General features: G+C 48.0%; 1 protein-coding gene across 4 annotated transcripts in view; it reads left to right on the top strand.

The window, feature by feature from the left end:
- Positions 1 to 18,254, top strand: part of HIPK2 (homeodomain interacting protein kinase 2) — a 217,499-nt gene extending 199,245 nt beyond the window's left edge. For all 4 annotated transcript variants that reach the window (XM_031013361.3, XM_031013363.3, XM_031013360.3 and 1 more), the window contains exons 14-15: positions 4,434 to 4,594; positions 6,330 to 18,254. In XM_031013361.3, coding sequence (XP_030869221.1) covers positions 4,434 to 4,594; positions 6,330 to 6,800 — 632 coding nt within the window. In that variant the 3' untranslated portion in view covers positions 6,801 to 18,254. The remainder of the gene's footprint in view (positions 1 to 4,433; positions 4,595 to 6,329) is intronic.
- Positions 18,255 to 23,602: the final 5,348 nt, after the last annotated feature.

The raw sequence follows: 23,602 nt of genomic DNA, 5'->3' as shown, positions 1-23,602 counted from the left end.
TGAGTTTTGGGGTCAGGAAGGCCCCCTTCCACCTGTAGTGTGCACCAGAAACTCCTGTCCCCAGGTTTCTGGTTTTCCTTTGACCTTCTTGAGAGTCTGAGACCTCTAGAGGCACATTTCTCTCTTCATCAACAATTAATCAGCATTCTTTCTTGCTGGCTCCAGCCTCAGGCGTCTCCTCTTTGACTTTGATTTCATCGCCCTGGGATTTGTAATAGAATTGATCCAACCGCATTCAGTCAAGGGCCTGGTCGTTTCCATGCATGGCTCATTAATATTTAGCACCTCTGCCCCAAGAATGACCAGATTCTCTCCTTTTACACTAACCACCCATAGGATACTTCATTGAGACAGTATGAGCCTTCCAGTTCACCTAAGATGCTCAGGCCCCAAAATGAATGCTCCGAATTCTTGCTTCTGAACGTGAGGTGTAGATCTGTCTTTGGACATCTTGCAATATGTTCTTGCTGCCTCTCCCTTCATATGAAACATTTTACCTGATTCGTCCTTTGAACACCCCTACTTTGGGCACCTTCCTCAAATGTGGACTGCTTTAGAGTTGGGGCTCTGTGGAACAACAGCGCCGCATTTTGGTGAATGACTGGATTCCCTGGCCAAAGCTCTTTCCCATACTCAGTTATTTCATCTTTCCTCTCCTAGGGCTTCCTTACACTTTTCGGTGTCACCAGGCAGTAATCCTAAAGTCCAGCAAGGTTTCCAGAAAATATAAATCACAGAAATATAGCTGTCCGGCGCGGTGGCTCACGCCTATAATCCCAGCACTTTGGGAGGCCAAGGGGGGCAGATCACCTGAGATCAGGAGTTCGAGACCAGCCTGGCCAACATGGCAAAACCCCATCTCTACTAAAAAATACAAAAAATAGCCAGGTTTGGTGGCACACACCTGTAATCCCAGCTACTCGGAAGGCTGAGGCTGGAGGATCACTTGAACCTGGGAGGCAGAGGTTGCAGTGAGTCGAGATTGCACCACTGCACTCCAACCTGAGCGACAGAGCAAGACTCCAACTCAAAATAAAAAAAGGAATTTAGCTGTCCTCCATAGAAAGTCAAGGTGATAAAAATATTTCAAGCACATTCCAGAAACTTAATGAAGAAAAATAACTGATTACAAGATACAACACATGAAGTGCTCAAATCAACAAAAGGTGGCAGAAAGGAGGTTACTCATTACCTTTCTCTCTTAAAATGCGCTCCGTTTTTCCTGGGCAAAGTCTTCCTCAGTCTGGTTCTTAGACTAAGAATCAGTACCCTGGCTGGGCACAGTGGCTCACGCCTGTAATCCCAACACTTTGGGAGGCTGAGGCAGGCAAATCACTTGAGGTCAGGAGTTCACGACCAGCCTGGCTAACATGGTCAAACTCTGTCTCTACCAAAAATACAAAAATTAGCAGCTGGGCACGGTGGCTCATGCCTATAATCCCAGCAGTTTGGGAAGCCAAGGCAGGCGGATCACAAGGTCAGGAGTTCGAGACCAGCCTGGCCAATATGGTGAAACCCCATCTCTACTAAAAATACAAAAATTAGCTGGGTGTGGCAGTGGGCGCCTGTAGTCCCAGCTACTCGGGAGGCTGAGGCAGGAGAATCACTTGAACCTGGGAGGCGGAGGCTGCAGTGAGCTGAGATCACGCCACTGTACTCCAGCCTGGGTGACAGAGTGAGACTCTGTCTCAAAAAAAAAAATTAGCTGGGCGTGGTGGCACATGCCTGTAATCCCAGCTACTTGAGAGGTTGAGGCACGAGAATCACTTAAACCTGGGAGGCAGAGGTTGCAGTGAGCCAAGATCACACCACTGCGCTCCAGCCTGGGAGACAGAGCAAGACTCCATCTCAAAAAAAAAAAAAAAAAAAAAATCAGTATTGTTTCTGTGCACATCTCACCCCAGCAGGACTGGTTGCCCAAGGAGGCAGGACAGACCCCAGCCCCAGCGCCAGGCTCTTGTTCATTCCCTGGTCTGCCCTGCCCTTCTTGGTGGGGGACCATCTGCCTGTCTTTCCACCTGGAAGATGTTTTCTTCTCCATTAACTCTACTGTTCTTTAGCGTTTAAGGAACAGAAGCAATGCTTGTTGCAACTATGGTTTCTAACTATACAACACAAACCACACAGTCTTTAGGCTGCTTTGTCGTAGCCTTCACTTACTAAACCCCTCTTTTTCTGCTTCCGTTGTCATTGAAGTTAGAGAAAGGTATCTGGAATTTTCTCCCTCCCACACTTTTCTAGGTTATTATGCAGTTTGCTCCTAAAGAAGCCCAGTGTCGGCCCGGCACGGTGGCTCACGCCTGTAATCCCAGCACTTTGGGAGGCCAAGGGCAGGTGGATCACCTGAGGTCAGGAGTTTGAGACCAGCCTGGCCAACATGGTGAAACCCTGTCTCTACTAAAAATACAAAAAATTAGCCAGGCGTGGTGCCAGGTGCCTGTAATCCCAGCTACTTGGGAGGCTGAGGCAGGAGAATCACTTGAACCTGAGAGGCAGAGGTTGCAGTGAGCCGAGATCGCACCATTGCACATCAGCCTGGGCGACAAGAGTGAAACTCCATCTCAAAAAAAAAAAAAAAAATGGAAGCCCAGTATCTTCTCACTAGTCTGGGTCTGTTTGTTGCTTTTGCCATTACAAAAGTGCTTGCATTTAATGAATGGCTATGACTGGTGCATCTGGGTACATTTGATTGGAAATTTCATTTAGGTGTGTATTAATACTGCGCTGTGTGTTAGGCAGCCCTCTCCTGGAGGAGAGCTGAGGCACAGGGACATGGGGGGCTAGTAAAGCATCTCTTCTGCTTTTATCAAGGGGTGATGGTCCTGTCTGCAGAACTCCCCAAGCTGGGGTGGGGAGATGGCCCCCACTCGGCAGCAGAGCTCCCGCCCTCTGGGGCTCTTGCCCCTGCTGGGCTGGACACTCATGCCCTGTCCTGCCCTGTCCTGTTACAGCAGCCTTCTTAGACTTGGGCTGTCCCTGCCTGTCAGCGTCTTCATCTGGTTTATCCTCTGGCCTCGCCACCTCATCTGCGTGATCTGTGATGCCTCCTCCTTATTCACGCTCTCAGCCTTCTCCCTGCCACCCCCGTCCCCGGTGGTACACAGTCACCGTCCTTAGCACACAGCAGGAGCTCAGAAAATACTTGGATGAGTTAAAACCACTGGGCTCTGAAGAGGCTCCTGGCTTCTCTCGCTCTCTGGCTGGGTAACATGGAAGCCATCCAGCTCAGGGTTTAACCCACCTCTCTCAGAGCCCCTGGCTACTCAGAGCGTGGTCCCCCAACCAGCAGCACTGGCACCCCCTGGGAGCTTGTCAGAAATGCAGGTGCTCAGGCCCCCCAGAGCTGCTGGCCAGAGTCTGCACTGAACAAGATGCAGGAATTACATTTGAGAACTGTTGATGGAGCCACCTGCTGACCATGAGGTCACCTCTGGAGGGTTGCAGTGTTTTTTCCACTCTTCAGCCCCCTTAGCAATAACATGGAGGCAGTTTTGTGCTTGGCCATGTTTGGCTCACAGGGCCATTCGCTGGATGATTTAGTCTCATCCTGCCTAGAGGCAGGTAACTAGACCAGGTGACTCTGAGGGTTATTTTAGCTTCTAGTAGTTTATTAGGTCCCACCACAGACACTGTCTCCTCTGATACTCATAGTCACCCATGGTGGGGACCAAGCAGGGATCCTGTGTTAGTCTATTTTGTGTTGCTGTAACAGAGTACCTGAGACTGGGTAATTTATAATCAATAGAAGTTTATTTGGCTCACGATTCTGAAGACTGGAAGTCCAAGAACAGGGTGCCAGCATCTGGCAAGGACCTTTGTGCTGCATCTTCCCAGCACAGGAGGCAGAAGGACAAAAGAGCATGAGGGTGAGGTGGCCAGACTTGTTTTCATCAAAAAAGCCAATCTCTCAATAGCTAACCCACTCCCGAGATAACATTAATGCACTGATGAACTCATACACTCATGAGGGCTCTGCCCTCAGGACCTAACATCCCTTACTGGCCCCACCCTAAACACTTGCACTGGGGACTCAGTTTCTAACACAAGAACTTTGGGGAACACATTCAAACTATAGCAGATCTCTCCTACCCATTTTCCAGATGCTGAAAGTAACACCTCCCAGAGGAGCGGCACTGGGCCTGGCCTTAGGCCACCAGCCCACCTTGCCTCTGCTGATTCTTTTCCGCTTTCCCTTGCTTCATTCCCTCATGCAGCCCTGACCACCCTCCCAGCCGAGGGAGTGAGCCAGAGCCCCACTGCATCCAGAGTCAAGGCAAAGTCCTAGTGGGTCCAGGGGAGATGAGGCTGATTTGTTACTGCCCGGCCTCAGGCACATGTTTCTTCCTGGAAGACCACTGTTCTCTGGTGGGGTAGCATCTTCTGGGCAGCTGGGACCCTGCCACCGATCTGACCTCTTTCTCCTCCTGCCACAGTCAACACCAGTCACCACTCGTCCTCCTACAAGTCCAAGTCCTCCAGCAACGTGACCTCCACCAGCGGTCACTCTTCAGGGAGCTCATCTGGAGCCATCACCTACCGGCAGCAGCGGCCGGGCCCCCACTTCCAGCAGCAGCAGCCACTCAATCTCAGCCAGGTAAGCCCCACAGCTGGCGCCCCAGGCCAGGCAGAGCCCCCATCCCCTCATCCTTCCGCTTCAGAGAGGATTGCTGTGGCGGCCCCTCACCCACCTCACAGGGCTGCAGTCCTGGCCACTGGTGGCAGCACATGCCCTTGGTGACCTCTGGTGGCTTTTTCTACCACAGGTCACCCTTGGGGAAGTTGATATCACCAGTGCACAGAGTGCTGGCCCAAAGCAAAGCGACTTGTCTAATGTTACAAAGCCCTTAATGACATGGTGCCAGAGCTTAAAAATAGGATGGCCCACATACTGCTGTTTCAACCCAGCAAAGGGTAGAGCACTGTGTCCTGGCCCTGTCGGCCTGGGACATCAGGGACAGACCTGCATCTGACTCATTGCAGGGAGGGCCCGCACACCACAGCCCCCAAGTCAAGGGTAAGAGTTGTCCCAGGACCCGGAGGAAGGGGGGTGGGTTGAGGTGAAATGTGAGTGACCTGAGTTTCTGTGGGTGCAGGGCTGTCTGTGTCAAGGGCTCGGCATCAGGCCTGACTCACATGGTGGACTCAGGGCCCTGTTTCTCTAGAAATAAAGTGAGATAAATGGGGTGTTTGTGTTCAGAGCCCCTCATCTGAAATGCTGCCCCAGGTCATCAGTGGAGCCCGTGTCTCTGTCATGTGACTTAGGTTCTCCAGGTAGAAGAGGGCTATTTTATTTGGACTGACAGAACTTCAAACAGCAATGCTTCTGAGAGCCAACTTTTTTTTTTAAGACAGGGTCTTGTTCTGTCACCCAGGCTCAAGTGCAGTGGCACTGTCATGGCTCTCACTGCAGCCTCTGCCTCCTGGACTCAAGTAATCCTCCACCTTAGCCTCCCGAGTAGCTGAGACTACAGGCATGAGCCACCACACCCAGCTAATTTTCAAAATTTTTTGTAGAGATGTTGTGAGAGCCAATAATTTTGAGAACAAGATTTTACAGTGAGTAAGAAAGCAACTGCTGCTCAAAGAGAGTGTCCTGGCCGGGTGCGGTGGCTCACGCCTATAGTCCCAGCTTCTCGGGAGGCCAAGGCGGGGGGATCATTCTAGGCCAGGAGTTCAAGGCTACAGTGAGCTAGGTTCATGGCACTGCACTCCAGCCTGGGGCATCCTGATACTTCACAGCTTCTGTACGTCCCTGGGAGAAATATGTTCTCCTATAACTTTGCAGCTGGCTTTATCCGTGTGTCATCCCAGCCCAGTGAGTGGCAGGCCAAGTCGGGACTTTCTCAGTCCAAGTGAATTTTTTTTTTTTTTTTTTTTTTGAGACAGAGTTTCACTCTGTCACCCAGGCTGGAGTGCACTCGTGTGATCTCGGCTCACTGCAAACTCTACCTCCCAGGTTCAAGTGATTCTTGTGCCTCAGCCCACCGAATAGCTGGGACTACAGGCAAGGCACGTGCCACCATGCCCGGCTAATTTTTTTGTATTTTAGTAGAGACGGGGTTTCACCATATTGGCCAGGCTGGTCTCGAACTCTTGACCTCAGGTGATCCGCCCACCTCTGCCTCCCAAAGTGCTGAGATTACAGGCGTGAGCCACTGCGCCGGGTCCCAAGTAAATTTCTACTTTCTCAACACACAGAGGGAAGCCCCTTCTATTACTTCTGGAGTCTTTCCCTTCTCTTCCTCCTCCCTGCCCTCCTGCCCCTCCTCCCATTCCTTCCTCCCCATGTGTCGGCCCCTGACGTGTCTCTTGGTGCCTCTCCTCCCCAGGCTCAGCAGCACATCACTGCGGACCGCACTGGGAGCCACCGAAGGCAGCAGGCCTACATCACTCCCACCATGGCCCAGGCTCCGTACTCCTTCCCGCACAACAGCCCCAGCCACGGCACTGTGCACCCCCATCTGGCTGCAGCCGCCGCCGCTGCCCACCTCCCCACCCAGCCCCACCTCTACACCTACACTGCGCCGGCGGCCCTGGGCTCCACCGGCACCGTGGCCCACCTGGTGGCCTCGCAAGGCTCTGCGCGCCACACCGTGCAGCACACTGCCTACCCAGCCAGCATCGTCCACCAGGTCCCCGTGAGCATGGGCCCCCGGGTCCTGCCCTCGCCCACCATCCACCCGAGTCAGTATCCAGCCCAATTTGCCCACCAGACCTACATCAGCGCCTCGCCAGCCTCCACCGTCTACACTGGATACCCACTGAGCCCCGCCAAGGTCAACCAGTACCCTTACATATAAACACTGGAGGGGAGGGAGGGAGGGAGGGAGAGAATGGCCCGAGGGAGGAGGGAGAGAAGGAGGGAGGCGCTCCTGGGACCGTGGGCGCTGGCCTTTTATACTGAAGATACCGCACACAAACAATGCAAACGGGGCAGGGGCGGGGGCGGGGGGGGGGGCAGAGGGCAGGGGGACGGGACGGGACACCAGTGAAACTTGAACCGGGAAGTGGGAGGACGTAGAGCAGAGAAGAGAACATTTTTAAAAGGAAGGGATTAAAGAGGGTGGGAAATCTATGGTTTTTATTTTAAAAAAAGAAAAAGGAAAAAAAAAAGTCAATAACAAAAAACCCAGCTCAAGAACCCATTCTACGCCAAACTGGAAAAGAGAAGAGAGCAACAGGAAGATTCCAGAAACGGGGGGCCCCAGTTTTTGAAGAACTTTATGAACTTTTCAAAGATTATTTTCATATGGCAGCAAGTGATACGGAAGACTGCTGTCAGGGACACCTGATATGGAAATCAAATAGATTTTTAATTAATTGAACATAAGATTTAGGGATTTTTCCAGAACTCGAAAGGGTCAACAGCCCTCCAGAATGTCAGGCTGCAGCCTGAGGAGGCTGATGTTTGGAGCTGGTGTGGGATTGGCGAAGCCCAGTCCGGGCTCCCTAGTCAGGAAAGACGGGGGACGGCCAGGCTGCTGGAAGGCCCCCGGGGGCGCGGGGCGAGTTTTCTTTTTCTGAGCACTCTGGATAAATCCCTAAGCAACGTTGTTCCTCAAATGTCATTAATAATGTGTGTTGCAAACTTTAGGTTTTTTTCTTTTCTGAAAATGTATTTTCTCTCTGAATCCACCCCTAGTCGCGTAGCGTAAGGCTAGCGGTCGTCACAGACACCCTAGTAGAATGTAGCACTCAGCACCCTTGTCTCCTACCTTGTGTTCAACTCCAGTGATACCAATAGAATATTCCTCAATGTAATTGCACAAAAAAAGCGATATAACATAGGCATGTAACCAATGTGGCGGTGCAGGTGTGCGGGTGAGCGAGCACGTGTGGGTGTGCACGCGCCGCCCTCCCCGCGTGGCCCTCGGCGCCGCCACCCTAGCTGGCGCAGTCTTGACACTGCATCCTTCCCTCCTAGTGCCTTACCGAGCGACAGACGCGGCGTGAGGGTTTACTTCCACTGGTACTCCAAGAAACTGAGGCTAGTCAGACACAATCTCAGCTCTTCTGTTGTGCTGTTGTAACAGTTTACTCTGGCCTTTTTCTTTTTCTTTTTCTTTTTAAAATGTTAATGCCCGTGGTCTTTCCTGGGCTGTTTGCTAGCGGAAGGATGCCAGGGAAGCCAGCAGGAGCTAGGAGAGAGTCCGTGGATCTCGAAAGAAATATGGGAGACAGATGCCCGGCGGGTGCGTCTGGAGATGGGGACGGCGGGAGTTGAGTTGTGGCAGTAGTTGAGTTGTAATTTGTGGGCGGAGGCCCAGAGAGACTCCCCACCCTTCACCCCTGCCCCACTCTGTCCCCAGCTCCGCCATTTGTGAGGCCAGAGGTTTCCGGACTGTTGGCCTCGCCAGGCAGCCGTCTCCCGCCCCAGGCGGCATCCCCCAGTCCCTCCCGCCGCCACGAGAGCCTGGAGCTCTCAGCCTCGCCCGGGGCTCCACTCTCTCTTCCGGCTCCCTGGGCTGTTTTGCTCTAACGATCTTGCCAGATCCCTCCCTCTGTAGACAACCACCAACCTCTGTTTGCTGTTGAACTCTCTCCTCACATTACCCAGGTCTGCTCAAGACATGATTTTGGTTTTGGTTTTGGTTTCCGAGGGTTCTAGTGGGCAGAAGGTTGGAGGGACACTTATGAGGGTGGCCGGGGGCTGACGCTGCACTTTGGAAAAACTCACACAGTTGAATTTCCAAAGAAATCTGCCCTTTGCCCTCTTTGCACCTTTGATACATTCTGGAAGTTTTCTCAGGCTTTGGACACTGCTGGGGATGGAGGTGTGGAGAAGTGGAGAGTTCCCTCTCTTCATAGTAAATAACTCTGAAATATGTGAATGTGAATGGCAGGAGAATCTGGCCAAGGATGGGGCCGAAAAGGGTGGTTCTAATTGTTTGCTTCTGATGTTGAGTCTTTAGCTGACCCCACAGGCAGGTTTCCAAGGTGCAAAGAGATCTTTCCCGAGTCAGCGGCCCCATCCTCATCCTCCCGCCCTTTACTTCCTCACTGTGCAGTCTCCCTCAAGGATCTACTGTGAAAGGTGTGTTTGTAGTGATATCCAACCTAACTCAGTAACGAAGCCGTTACTTAGCTCTTAGCTGTGAAATAACTCTGGAAACTTCCCCACCCCAACCATAAATTCTTACTTATAAAGAAACAGGTCCCCAAACTGGAAACAGCTTAGTCCAGGCCTCAGCGAGAAGGAAGGACACCATGACTGCTCAATGCTGGGCACAGCCGGGCAGTCTTGCCAAGTGCCTGCTGGAGGCTGAGCCGGCAAGAGGCCTGCAGCAAGGAGATTCCCTTCCCTCGGGCCATTATCAATACTGTCTTTATCTGGAGGTGGGGAAGCGCAGCCCTCTGAGACAGCAGGACAATGGTCAGTTCAGAGAGGGTGAGGGCAGCAAACGCTTCAGAGGACACAGAAGCCAGAGGACCCCCCTGCCCCACAGCTGGGTCAGCCTGGAAAATCCATCTATTAGGGACTTTTTGGCAGCCAGATGGCAGCAATAGCCCATTAGGTCTCATCCCGAGTTCCAAGTCTTGGCTGCAAATGAGCCTCAGTTCGCCTTACTGGAGAGCACCCCCAGATTCCTGGGCACAGTTCATTTCCAGCCCTTTCTAGATCTGATCTTTTAGGGGGAAAGACAGCTTAAAATGTTCTTTTCATTTTAAAGAAAATTATTCTGTCTGCTTAAGTTGGAGGCTACTTACTCTTTCACCTGACATTTTCTTTCCTTTTATTCTTCCAGATCAGGAATGAAATTTCCATGCTGCTCATAAAGATAATATTATTGTACTAATTATTTTTATTACCATTGTAATTATGATCATTATGTTGATATTTTAGTCAGGGTTTTAAATGCACATTTATTCCAAGTATCTTTGTGTTTTCTCTTTAATATTTAAACTTATTCTCTCTGTGAGTATATAAGTAGACTGGAGGGACATCCAGATGTCCAGTTTTGTCAGGCAAAAAAAAAGGAAAGACTTAGGAAGTAGGAAAATTGTTTCTGTCATCTCTATCCCAACAAGAGACGTCAAGAAAGATCCACCACAGAACAAAAATTTAAAGAAGAATCAAAGCCTTGATTGGGCTTCTGACAACATGGTCACCATCAAGGTTGTCATTTTCTAGATCCCAGAGGCCTGGGATGCGACGTCAGGTGGCATCTCATGGGCTCGGGGAATGTCGAGTCACTGACTGTCCAGCCCTTAGCCAGCTTCTCTCCCACATCCTCAGAGCTCTCCTGTGCTTCTGAAATCTGTTAACTAAATCTTTGGCTTGCCTCTGATATTTAAGCAAGAAAATTCCCTCCCAGAGGTGACCCCACCCGCTTCCCCACAATCCATCCTTTTGCCATTGGCGCACCTGGGGCGTGGCTTAGGTTCTTCAATGCAGGGACATCTGCCACCTCCCAGAAGCTGCTGGGCACAGTGAGGTGGCGTAAGAGTGACTGGCAGGTGGTACCTTCCCCAGGAAATTTCACCACACCACCCAGTTCCTCAGCCTGCCCCCTCCCCCTGTGATGCATGCCCCCAGCACCCAATTCTAGCCAGCTGGAAGTGGGTGGAGGGACGGCAGGAGGCCAGAGAAACCCTGAACAAAGCTGGGTGGCTGCTCAGGCATCACAGGCTGCACCCCCTCTGAAAGCATCCCCACTGGGCTCCGGCCACATCCTCAGTGCACTGTGCTGTGTGTGCTGGGTGCTCACACGCTGTCCCCAGACCCACAAAGTGCTAGGCCCCAGTTGAAGAAAGGGGTGAAATAGCACAGCTTCACCGAAGGGAAGGGAAGGGAAGTATTGGGCGATGCCAGCCCCACAGACGCTCAGCAAACATTAGTGCACATTCTCCTAGTCCTCACCCAATGGCCTCCTCTACCCCCATGCATGGAGCTGCCACATCAGAAGCCCCAGGAGAAGCTCCCTGCAGGAGAGGCAAGTGCACATTCTCCTAGTCCTCACCCAATGGCCTCCTCTACCCCCATGCATGGAGCTGCCACATCAGAAGCCCCAGGAGAAGCTCCCTGCAGGAGAGGCCAGCTCCCTGGATGCCCAATTGCATACCTGGCAGAATCTGCCATTGAGTCACCTTAGCAAATAGGCTGCTGTCACTAGGACCAAGCTCTCAAGCAGAGGGATGCCAACCTAGTCCTTACTTAGCCCACGAATCATCTAGAGCATCCTCTAGTCTTTTGTGGGCTCCCTCCTTCCCATTTGAAGAGACATAGTTCAGAGGAAGAGGGGAAGATTTGAAATGTCAGGTCATGGAGGAGTGTTTAACTGGAGCCTGGTGAACCGCAGGGCAATTTGCTTCTGCTCACTGGGTTCTGACTGGCCCGTCTGGACGTGGGCCCCCATGTCTCTGTGCTTAGGGCCTCTTCATGATGTTTTGGATGTTTCCAAGGGAAGTGGGTGAGCAGATCAAGGGGTGGGAGAGTCGAGGCTTGATGCCAGTTAATACAGTGAAGTGGAGCGTGCGGTCAGTGGAATTCAGAGGAAAAAGAAGGGTTGGAGCAAAGCGGCATTCATCTCCTGGACTGTTAGCCTTTCTAGTCTTCCTGGTGGCTGAGGTGTTCACGGGCTGGGGGAGCCAGCTGACCTTTGGCCTCTTCAACCTAGAAGACTCAGCCCACCCAGACACCAACGTGTGAGACGGATGGACATCAGGAAGGGAAGGGGAGATTAGCCCAACTGCTGACAGAACGATTTCCCTTGGTTGGACCTTGGGAATGGCAAACACTCATATTGGAACAAGCTTGGGGTGGAAGATTTAGGCCGTGTGAGCGTGTGTGAGTGAGTGGAACAAACTTTCTTGGAAACTGGAGGGAGGAGATGAGGAGGCTTCGGGAAGTATTACTGATGGCTCATGGTTGAGAGAGCGACGTGGGGCCCCAGCTCGCCCCAGCTTTCGTCCCAGGTTCTCTTTGTCTGATGCTGAGGGCAGGGTGGGGTGTGGGACCACCACTCTTGTTGGCCTGTCAAGTAGCCCCTAGGACAGAAAATGGAAAGAAGGAAATGGCTCGGTGCTCTCAACTAGCAGAATTCAAGAGAGGTAAGGGTTCCTTCTGCAGGCCAGCCTGGGACTCCACAGCGCCAGCAGGAGTGACTTGGCCACGAGACATTCCAGCCCCAGGGACTTTGCAGGCTTCATTCCCTGTCTGTGTCTTTTCCTTCTGGTGTGTTTTACAGACTTCTGATGGGGAAGCTTCAAACTTGAGCAGGCCAGAGATGTCCTTACCAAATTGGAAAGGAAGGTGAAGCTGTTCCTTTCTTTAGCCAAAGAACCCTTCTCAAAGACGCCTCCAGAAATGGACAAAATGGCCTTCCCTTCATTCCTTTCCAGGCAATAATGACATCATTAGTGATGCAATTCTATTTGTCTTTCTCTTTCCTCTCTGTCCTTTTTTTTAAAAAAAAAAAAATTGCATTTATTTCAAAACTGTGGTATTCTTTTAAGAGGAGTGGAGGTGACCCCTTCGATGCTGCTGCTATCGGGAGACAAGGTGCCATACCAATACGTGGGCTTGACTAATCCCAGGCCACCATGGGAGAGAGCAAAGCAGGGCTGCCAGGAGTTCAGTTGCAGCAAGGGCGTAGAGCACGCGGGGGCTGGGCTCGGAATAGCAGTACTTTTCCACTTTGATGCCTTAGAACTCTCACTTCTCATCTCCACAGACCAGACTCAGTAAAATCTCAGGCCACTAGAGAATGGAAGGCGGTGAAACAGGATTTAAATGCAAAAAAAACCTATTGGAGGCTTTTGGCACCGTGGCTTACTAGAGGGACCCAGCATAGTAGAGGTTTCTCTTGTTGCAGCTTCTGAAAAGTTCAAAAAAGAACTCCAGGCTGTTGTTCCCTCAAACCCAGTGAGAGTTTGCAGAGAAGTGCCCCCTGCAGGGCTCCTGTCCCAGAACACCAGCACCAGAGAGGGTCTTCCCGATGCCCCCCGCTGGACTTGCCCAAGCCTCTGGGAGCCCCTCATCTCAGATCCCTGTGTTGAACATGACACTGCCTGTCCCTTATTTGTTAAAATTTGCAATATCTCTCAAGTAAATAATAGCCAACATTTGTTGAATGTTTTCATGACTCCCGGGCTAAGGCCTTTATGAGCGTTGTCTCAAGGGGCCCCCACAGCCATCCCACAGGGAGGGGGATAACAGCCCCCATTTATAGATAAGGGAGCTGACCGGATGCTCTGAGAAGTGGCAGGTGTTGAAGGAAGGATAAAGCAGTGATGGGCCAGAATCCCCAAGGTTCCCTTTTTTGTTCATCAGGCCCTTCCTGAGATGTGATTTTTAATCTTTTGACTTTTTTAATTAATAGCAATGCGTGGCCTCATATTTCTATGAACCATTTAGTGATACTCCCGCTTCCTGCATGCCACACACTGTGCTGGGAATTGCTCATGGGTCGTCCTGTTTCATCTTCTCGGTTGCCCTGTGAGATCGGCAATATTAGTCCCCCTACAGCCAAGGAAACTGCCCAGAGCCACACAACTCTTGAGGGGTGAGGAAGGCTTGAACCTGAGTCTGCCCAGCTCCAGAACTGAGCTTGCAGCCATTAGCCACAGCTGTCTCCTGCATGTCTGAGCAAAGAAAGGTCTTTACACAGCATCACCCTGTGCCATCCCATGCACCGTGGGACTCAGCTAAAGGACTGTGCAAAGAGGGGGCTCCTGAGTTGGATTTAGGCAAAAGGGGCAGAATTCGTTTGATTTTTAGAGAAAATCTCTGGAGAGTTTCTTTTGATTCATAGAATTCCTTTTAGATTTCTTTCCAGCATACCAACTAGCTTTAGTAGTGCTGCTACAACCAGCTCTTATAAGTAAGAGTGAAAAAGAAGTATTCTTTTCTTCTTTAAAAAATAAGTTTTTCTTGCTTATAGTTAATTCTAGAAAGGCAATACTAAAGGTATATATTTTTTTCAAAATGCTATTTTTTACTGCACTTGATAATTATCCTGACAGCTCTGATCTCTGTAATAGATTCACTCTTCAGCTCTGGGCAGAACCAGAGGCAGGGTTCACACCAAATTTGTAAATACCATATGTGGGTCTGGTGTCCAGGAACTTTTTTCTTTCTGTTAAAAAAAGAAAAAAAAGAAAAAAAAAAGAAGTAGAGGTGGAAGAAAGACAAGACTTAGAGGAACAAAAGAACGTTTTCTTTTGAGATACTCTTCTCAAAGAAATAGCAACAATTGTATAAACAGGAAAACCAGCCAGCTTTCATGATAAAAGGAAGGAGTGTCTCTTGCCCTGGTATGAGATTAACAGAAATACAGATGCATTTTTATTTTGGTTGAAAGATGGTAAGAATTTAGAAATGCTTAGGACTAGATTTTTAATTTTTTAAAATAACTATTATCATTTATTATGAAATATTTGTTCAGTTGTTTTGAGTGGGTTTCTTGTTCCTTTTTTCATTTAAAACCTTCTTTGTTGACTGGCTCCAGGCTTGTTTGCCTAAATTCTTAGGTAGTTTACACAAGTTCTAGAATCTTTTAGAACTTCAACTCCATTGGAAGCAAACCTAACTAATCGGAGTTTGAGATCCTGGTTGGTTTCAATAGGTATTCTGGAATTCTGGCAGAACACCTAAAGATTTTTTTTTTTAGAAGGTTTTAGATACATTATCTTACACAAACTGTGACCTAATGGCAATAATTACCTCAAATGTGGGCATTCATCCTGGTTTTAGCCTTTTTTGAAATCATGTAGCCAGCTTGATCTTGGAATTTAAAGACTATGAATTCTCTGTGGGCTGAAAATAATGATTACTTCATACCCCCGGTTATCGTTGCTTAAGTGAATTCTGAAAATAGCTCATCTTTACAACAAAAATTAAACCAAGGAAGAGATTATTCTTTGTGTGTTGTACTCAAATGCGATGTTCAAATGCACGTGTTAAGTATATATGTTTTTAGCTACTGTAAAATGCTGTTAGCCTTCTAAGCTATCAAGACAGTCACATTTTAAATGAGTAAACTAAACAATTGACTGTGGATACTTAAGCATATTTCTGGCTACGTTTTATAGTTAAAGTGTTTTATAGTTTACATTTAGACTGGTACTTTTTAAAGAAAAGTTCTGTTTATAACTGACATCCGCAAACCCCAGTGAATGCCTCTTAGTTGGAGGTTGTGTCTCCCCCAAGGCAAGTGTGTTGTCCCAGACTCTTCTGTAGTCCAGCATGCGCACTTCCCTCTGGATTATTAGTTTCCATGTGAACTCAAGAGAACATGAAAGGCAATCCAGATGGAGGGAAAAGGTGTGAGTCCGCAGCCCGGGCCAGATGCGAAGGTCTCGTGCGTGTCGTCTAAACACTTGTCTTCAAGGCCTTCTCTCTGACATCTCGGAAGAGTCATTGAGAACAGATAACCTGGTTCATTGATTTTTGTCTTGATTTGAATATTTAACTTATTAATAGATCCACTGATTTCCAGGCACCAGGCAGTAGAAGAGACTGGGATTCAGGTGACCATGAAGGCACAGCTGCTACTTCTGGGCCGGGGGTGATATTTTGATCAGCGTTTTGTAGGGGAGGACCATATACCCCTATTCCCATGGTCGCTGGCTGGGTTTTCCATATATCTGCTGTCATTTATTCGTTTTCCCCTTGAAAGGAAAATCAATGTAAAAGGCTATGTTTACGTTTTACTCATTGTCCAGCTTAGACTCAAAGTCTAGTTCGGTGGGAGGGGGACCTTAGCATCCTCTCAGAGATGGTCAGGGCTGAGCAGGAGGAGGCAGAGACAGAGGGGCAGCTCAGCCTGGTCCATTGAGACCCACTCTAAACAGACATCATATTTGGAACAAGAGAGATGCTTCGAGACAGGAATGGGCCCCACTGTCATGCAGAAACAGACTGGGGGAATGGCAGTTTCCCTGAGTCTTGGTTTCTTTTATGTCTTCTCTTGTGCCACCACCAAACTGCAGAGGACCTGCTGTGACCTAAAGGGCATTCCTTTAGCAGATAAGACCTTGAAAACTGCAAAACACCTGGGACCAGGGAGCTTTTAAAAAATACAAAAAAATACCACATTTGCTTTTTCCCTGTGAACTGTATTGACAGCGTGTTCTTAGGACAGTCTTTTGGTGGAAATGTTACTGTAAAATAGTTTTCATCTCACCCCTCCTGATCATTACTCCCACTTTCCTGTTTGTGTGGTGGTGGTGCTGTTTTTCCCTTTACATGAATTAACCAAATGAATTTTGTGTCATTGTTTTTGGGGCTTATATTTTTAAAACATAGAAATTGCCTTTTGTTCATTTGAAAAGTAAGTATGTTGTATCTGAAAAAGGGCTCTGCCTCTGCTCTCCCTCGCTTCCTTGTAACCAATCTCCAAACGAATCTCTCCTGGCACCGCCCCCTTCCTTATATAGGGTCACTGTCCCCGGGGCCACCTCTGCCTCCACCCTGCTGTCACCACTGCCCTGGGCCAAGGCACCCAGGACTCCCAGAAAGCCCGAGAGCCGAGAGCCGGCAAGAAGGCCCCACTCAGCCTTGAGACTGGTGGTCACACCTCCCTGTCAGAGTCGCCTGCTGGGCTGAAGGGGCAATGGATTGTCATTGTTGAAATTGTTTGGCTCAGGTTATAAGGAGGAACTTGGGAAGTAGAAAGTGACTTGACCATGTGCATCCTTGGTAGCTTCCTGTAACTAACAAATGGAACAGAGAGCACACCCCCGCCCCGCCCTGCCCCGCCCCAAGCAGATGTTCCCGTCAGCGCTGCCCTGAGTCAGTCAGTCCCCTGTTTCTGCTCTCCTCCCTTTTGTGTTCCTGCTCACTTCAAGCTTCTTCCATGGACTTTCCAGGGCACAATCATCTCTAGCCCCCAAATCATCTCTTCATCCTCTTTGTGTGCATTTTTTTAACCAAATGAAGTAGACAAGAAAGTCATACTTTGGGGCAGCAGAATTTCTAATTTAGTAGAATCACTGTATAGAGATAGCTGTTGATATATATGTTTGTGTATATATATCAAACCAAATTTGATAGGAGAAGTATAGCTTTACAGATGAGGAGAAGGAGCTCTTTAGAGGTCGGAGTCAAGACTGGTGTCTTGGACGTGCATGGGCTGTGTCCCAGGCCACTCCGCACACATGGGGCTGAGGCGTGGCGCCGGGCCCTTGTCATCCACCTCACCACGGCAGAGCCAGCAGGCCCTGTAGGGTGCTGCTGCTGTCTCACTGGCTCCCAGCTTCAAGCGCATCAGTGGGTGACGGGGGCAACAAATCAGAGTGACTGGAAGTTTCCATCCCGTTTTGCTTTGACCACGTGTACTGAGCTGCAGCCTCTGATATTCTGTCACGTTTCCAAAAATGGTATCCATTAGGATAGAAAGAGAATGGATCTGTAGAAATGTTTACCTTTCAACTGCTCATGAATTCAGGACACTGGATAGAAAGACTCACTCCCCAAAATGAGAACAGGGAAGAGGAGACCTGGAGACACTAAGTCACCAGGTCCAAGGAACGTGGCTCCCTCTCCAGGGTCATCTCACCTAGATCTTTCTCTCCCAGGTCATCTCAGCTCAATCTCAATAACCCTATGAAAGCCCTGGTCTGTTGTGTTCCTTCACCGTACAGTTTCTGTAATAAAAAGTGTTAATCCATGTTAATCTGTGTGAAAATTATTGCGTGCAACAGTATTTTCTCGTGTACCTCTTTTTCCTGTGTGAATTGTCCCTCTTTTTTATTTATAAATGTCTACTTTTGTTTTTTTAAAGACAAACCAATGTGTTGTAGACCTATATGTAACCTATTCCTTAGTCTCATATTATAGGTATGTTATAAGAATGGATATTTTACTTGGCTTTAGAATGTTTTACAAGAAAACTAATTCTTAACTGATCAAGTCCTTGCTACTAAAATGCTTGTGTTTTTCATCATGACGTCGTGTGCTTCTAAATTAATCATTTTCGTTGTAGAAAAATGGAGTGAATTTATATTAGTCTTGGAAACTAATAATAGCATTGTAAATTTATGAGATGATTTTAACAGAAAAAATATAGAAGAATATAGTTATTTTAATTGTAATATTACTAACTGTAGGGTGAGAAAAAGGGGGGGGTCCCATTGTGGTGAACTATGTTATAGCTTGTTACTCATAGTTTCTTTTTGATCATTTTTTCGGTCTCCGAGGTGAAATGACTTATTAATTAAAATTTGTAAACTCACATATGCATATTGTATATGTGTAGAAATGTAATCACACTTTGTCTTGGAATTACATTAAACTGTTTGAAATCACTGTACACCTGCCTGGCATGCTTATTTATCCTGGAACCAGACCTGTCATAAAAGCGAAGAGGTTATTGTTACAAGTAACATATTTGGGGTTTGTTTGTTTATTTAGATGGAGTTTTGCTCTTGTTGCCCAGGCTGGAGGGCAATGGCACGATCCCGGCTCACTGCAAACTCCGCCTCCCAGGTTCAAGTGATTCTCTTGCCTCAGCCTCCTGAGTAGCTGGGATTACAGGCATGCACCACCACGCCCGGCTAATTTTGTATTTTTAGTAGAGATGGGGTTTCTCCATTTTTTGGTCAGGCTGGTCTCAAACTCCTGACCTCAGATGATCCACCTGCCTCGGCCTCCCAAAGTGCTGGGATTACAGGCATGAGCCACTGCGCCCGGCTGAGATTATTTAATGGCTCTGGAAATGTGTAGAAGCCACCACTGCATTGAACATTTGCAGAGAGAGGTAGGGGGCCTTGAGATCACGTTACTACCAATTCCCATGCAGTTGAGTGGGGCTAAGAGTCTCCCAGCTTCCTGCTGCCTCTTCCAAGCCATTTCAGCCCCATCTGCTCCCAATCTCTGTCCCTGACACCTAAGGTGTGGCTGTCACCTGCTGTCCTGGAAGCTTTCCAATATGCATCCCGGATCCTCCGCACCCAGGCCCTGCCGTCTCACCAGACACCATCAGCACCCGGAGCCTCGTGGCTTGCTGGCCCATCGCCAGGGCCCTTGCCACTGCACACTTGAGCTGTGTGCTCCACAGTCCCGTCCAGGCGCTGTGCCTGCAGCAGCTCCACCTCAGCAAGCCTAAGAAACTCCACATCCTGCTGGGACTGGGGTTTCCCAGCCTTCTGACACTCTTTTTGTCTTAAATTATGGTAAAATTACCATTTTAAGTGGACTACTAGCAACGTTAAATACGTTCACATTATTGTATAGGCGTCACCACTATTTCCAGAATTTCTTCATCATCCCAAACACAAGTTCTGTCCCCATTAACGACTCCCCATTTCTCCCTCCACCCAGTCCCTAGCAACCACCCTTCTACTCTGTCTCCATGAATCTGCCTATCCTAGATATTTCATGTAAGTAGAATCATATATTTGTCCTTTTGTGTCTGGTTTATCTCACTTAGCATAATGTCTTTAGGGTTCATTGATGTTATGGCATACATCAGAATTCCATTCCTTTTCATGGCTGAATAATATTCCATTGTATGGAGAGATCACATTCAGCTGATCCATTTATCTGTTGATGGACATTTGAGTTGCTTCCACCTTTTGGCTGTTGTGCAAATGCTGCTGTGAACATTGGTGTGCAAAAGATCTGTTCAAATCCCTGCTTTCAGTTCTTCCGGGAGTGTACCCACAAGGGAACTGCCGGATCCTACAGCAATTTTAAGATTAACTCTTTGAGGTTGCATCATTCTGTTCCCCACAGCAGCTGTACCATTTCACATTCCCACCAGCAATGCACAAGGTGTCCCAGCACTCATCCTGGCTTCCATTTCCAGGATTTTCAAGTCTGGGGAGCTCCGGGTTCCAATCCCTCGGTCTTCTGTGCCTCTGGGTTGGCCAGACTAAACTCCACAGCCCTTCCCTCCACCCACCTTTTCCCCTACACCCTCAGCTCACAGCCTTTTGCCTCTGCCACACCCCCTCGCAATGGCTCAGTGATTCTGCTGTCCACCTCTGCTCCGAGGGCTGCTGGGGAAGACCACCAAGCCCTGAAAACGAATAACCTCCAGCCTCGCCAGGTCTTCTGTTCCAGCAGCAACTTCTGTGGCTAATGGGAAACACCGATCTCTCCAGGCCCTGAGCCCCACTCTCGTGAGACCTCTACTCCCCAGGCAACCCAAAGAGGTTAAGGCTGCTGGACAGAGTGCCCTCATCCCCCTCCTCCAGTCCCAGTGGCATCTGCCTTGCCGCCTCGGATCCCGTCAGCCATAGGGGAGGAAGGCCCTGTGCTTCCCCCGTCCTTTCCTCTCTCCCGAGGGCTCTTTCTCCGTCAAGTCTCCCCTCCCTCTTTCAGATCTTCAGCCGTGTCTCCTAAATGTCCTTCAAGAACCAGCCTGAGTGCCCTCTCTAGGGAGCTTGCCCTAACGCTCCTGACTGAGGCAGTCAGCCCCGGCCTCGGTTCCCAGCGCCTTGTGCATTGTTCTCATTAGGCCACACTAGCAACATTGCTTCCCTTATTTTCCTTCCCCACAAAACCCTAACATTCTTACAAGAAAAGATCTGTCTTTCATCTGTTTCCAGGGCATCTTATTATGATGCCAGGCACAGAGTGGGTGGTCAATGAACCTTCGGGTGAATGAACAAACCCCTCAGCCCACCTTCATCCAACCCCCAACCCACCTTTCCACTCTCCAAATTCAGCATCTCCCAGAATTCCAGTAATAAAAACAAAACCCTGAATGTGGCCCACACTTCAACTCGGATTAAATTCAACTCAGGTAAAATGTAAACTACATAAAATCCATGCAACACATTTGGATAAAGCTTCAGAATTCTTCCATCATGCATTTTGTCATTTTTATGACAAATGCATTTAGAGGAATCACACTGTGTGGAAATGGAAAGGGAAGTAGATTCTGCACACCAGTGAGATACGAGTGGGCCAGGCTGGTGCGGGGGTGGAGGGATCACCTGAGGTCAGGAATTCAAGACCAGCCTGGACAATATGGTGAAACCTCGTCTCTACTGAAAATACAAAAATTAGCCAGGTGTGGTGGCTACTCCCAGCTACTCGGGAGGCTGAGGCAGGAGAATGGCTTGAACCCAAGAGGTGGATGTTGCAGTGAGCCGAGATCATGCCACTGCACTCCAGCCTAGACAACAGAGCCAGACTCCATCTCAAAAAAAAAAAAGATATGAGTGGGTCAAAGGGAAAGGCAGTGTAGCTGTATCCAAGGAGCTCACACTCGTGCACCATAAAGTTGCTTAAGTCTAAAGTGAAAAGATAAACTTACTGTTGTCGATATTTCCCTTAAGCATATTTAATACTGGGGTAATAAAAATGATAAGCTGCTTAATAGCCAAGGCGGCCCCTAGAGAAAGACCAAGCAAACAAGTAAATGGCGCCGTCACTGAGCAGCCAGGTTGTGGTGGTCCCTGTTGCGGCATTGGCTCTAGAGGGCATGCTCCTGCATCACAAACCACTCCTTGCTTTTAGGGCACATGGCTGGGTGTCAGCAGCTATGCCCTAGCCTGTTCCAAACAAGTGTAAAGTTTTTTATGACAGTCCAGCTTATATGTGTTTTCCAACCCTTTACTAGAATAGCTAACTTTAAGCAAACATTAAGTACAAAAGCAGAGCATACATTAAGAGCAAAGTGTAGATGTAACACTATTAGGGTTGGATGTCCTCATGTCTCTTAACTTGCATTTTCAGTCCTTCCTTTTTGCCAGCATTCGGCTTTAAAGAAGGAATCTGTGCCGCACGTGGTAACTCACGCCTGTAATCTCAGCTACTTGAACCCAGGAGGCAGATGTTGCAGTGAGCCCAGATCACACCATTGCACTCTACCCTTGGGCAACAAAGCGAGACTGTCTCACGAAACAAAAGGAATCTGGGACTCTTTCTTTCACCTGCCTCACACATTTTATATCCAACTTGGACCACACAAACTTCCTCTTAGGAAATGTATTTCCTTCATGGCTTCCCACACACCATCTTGCACTACTTGAGGATGAAAAAAAATCTACTGTTCAGCATCAACCCCAACCCTCATTCTATACGGAAGAAACTGATAGCTACAAACTAGACATTTCATCCAGTATTGTGAGACCATCAATTCCATTTTGTAAATGCTTGTTTTCCATGTACAGAGATCTCTAGGTCTATGATCTCTTCTACAGGGTCACTCCTCCTTTGCTGCCACTTCTAAAGCAATGCTAGATTACAGGTAACCTTGAAAAGGATCACTTGACATACACTTTTCTGTCTTCGTATATGTTCTGTTTCTTTTTTTGTTTGTTTTTTGTTTTGTTTTTGTTTGTTCGTTTTTTTGAGACAGAGTCTCGCTCTGTCACCAGGCTGGAGTGCAGTGGCGCGATCTTGGCTCACTGCAATCTCTTCCTCCTAGGTTCAAATGATTCTCCTGCCTCAGCCTCCCGAGTAGCTGGGATTACAGGCACGTGCCACCACACCCAGCTAAATTTTTTGTATTCTTGGTGGAGACAGGGTTTCACCATATTGGCCAGGATGGTCTTGATCTCCTGACCTCATGATCTGCCTGCCTTGGCCCCCACAAAGTGCTGGGATTACAGGCGTGAGCCACCACACCCAGCCTCATTACTTCTACTCAACATTATTTATAGAAGTTAAAAAAATACAACAAAATACAAGATTGTATAATATGAAACACCATATAATAAAAATATTGAAAAGGGAGAAGTAAAACTGTCTTTATTCAGAGAAAACATGATTGCATACAAAATCCTAAGCAATCTACATAAAAATCTACTAGAGCTAACAAGTCAATCGGGCAAAGTTACAGGATAAACGGCCTGTGTACAAAAATCAATTGCATTTCTCTATCCTAGCAACAAATAATTGGAATATGAAATTTTAAAAACAATACCATCTATAATAGCATCAAAAATAAAAAATATTTAAGGATAAATTTAACAAAATATGTAAAAGCTTATCCTTAAAACTTGTAACACATTGCTGAGAGAAAATTTTTTAAATTGTAAATGAATCCAGAGAGCCACCTTGTTCATTGATTGAAATGCTCATTGTTAAAATTTCCTCTCTAAACTGATTTATAGCAATGCAATCTCAATCAAAATCCTAGCAGACTTTTTTTTGTAGAATTGACAAACTGATTACAAAAATGTATATGAAAAATTAAAGAACCCAAAGAAGAGTCAAAACAATTTTGAAAAAGAATGAATTATAATATTGTTGTAAAGATAAACAAATAAATTAATGAAACAAAACAGAGTATGAAAGTAAATCCAGGCTGAGGAAGGCAGATTGCTTGAGCTCAGGAGTTCAAGACAAGCCTGGGCAACAAAGTGAGACCCTACATCTACCCAAAACACAAAAAATTAGCTGGGCATGGTGGCACATGCCTGTAAGCCCAGCTACCTGGGAGGCTGAGGCACGAGAATCACTTGAACCTGGGAGGTGGAAGTTGTGGTGAGTCAAGATCATGCCGTTGCACTCTAGCGTGGGGGAAGAGCCAGACCCTGTCTCAAAAAAAAAAAAAAAAGAAAAGAAAAGAAAGTAAATCCACACTTATAGGGTCAATTCATTTCAACTAAAGCACCGAAGCAATTCAATGGGAAATAGGAAGTTTCTTTAACAAATGGCTGTCTATATGGAAAAACTGGCTGTCTATATGGGAAAAAAAGG

Source organism: Gorilla gorilla, chromosome 6, assembly GCF_029281585.2.
Source record: "Gorilla gorilla gorilla isolate KB3781 chromosome 6, NHGRI_mGorGor1-v2.1_pri, whole genome shotgun sequence".
Classification (NCBI taxonomy): Eukaryota; Metazoa; Chordata; class Mammalia; order Primates; family Hominidae; genus Gorilla; species Gorilla gorilla.
Note: the sequence above shows the minus strand (reverse complement) of the source record. Positions and strands in the feature narration are given on the sequence as shown.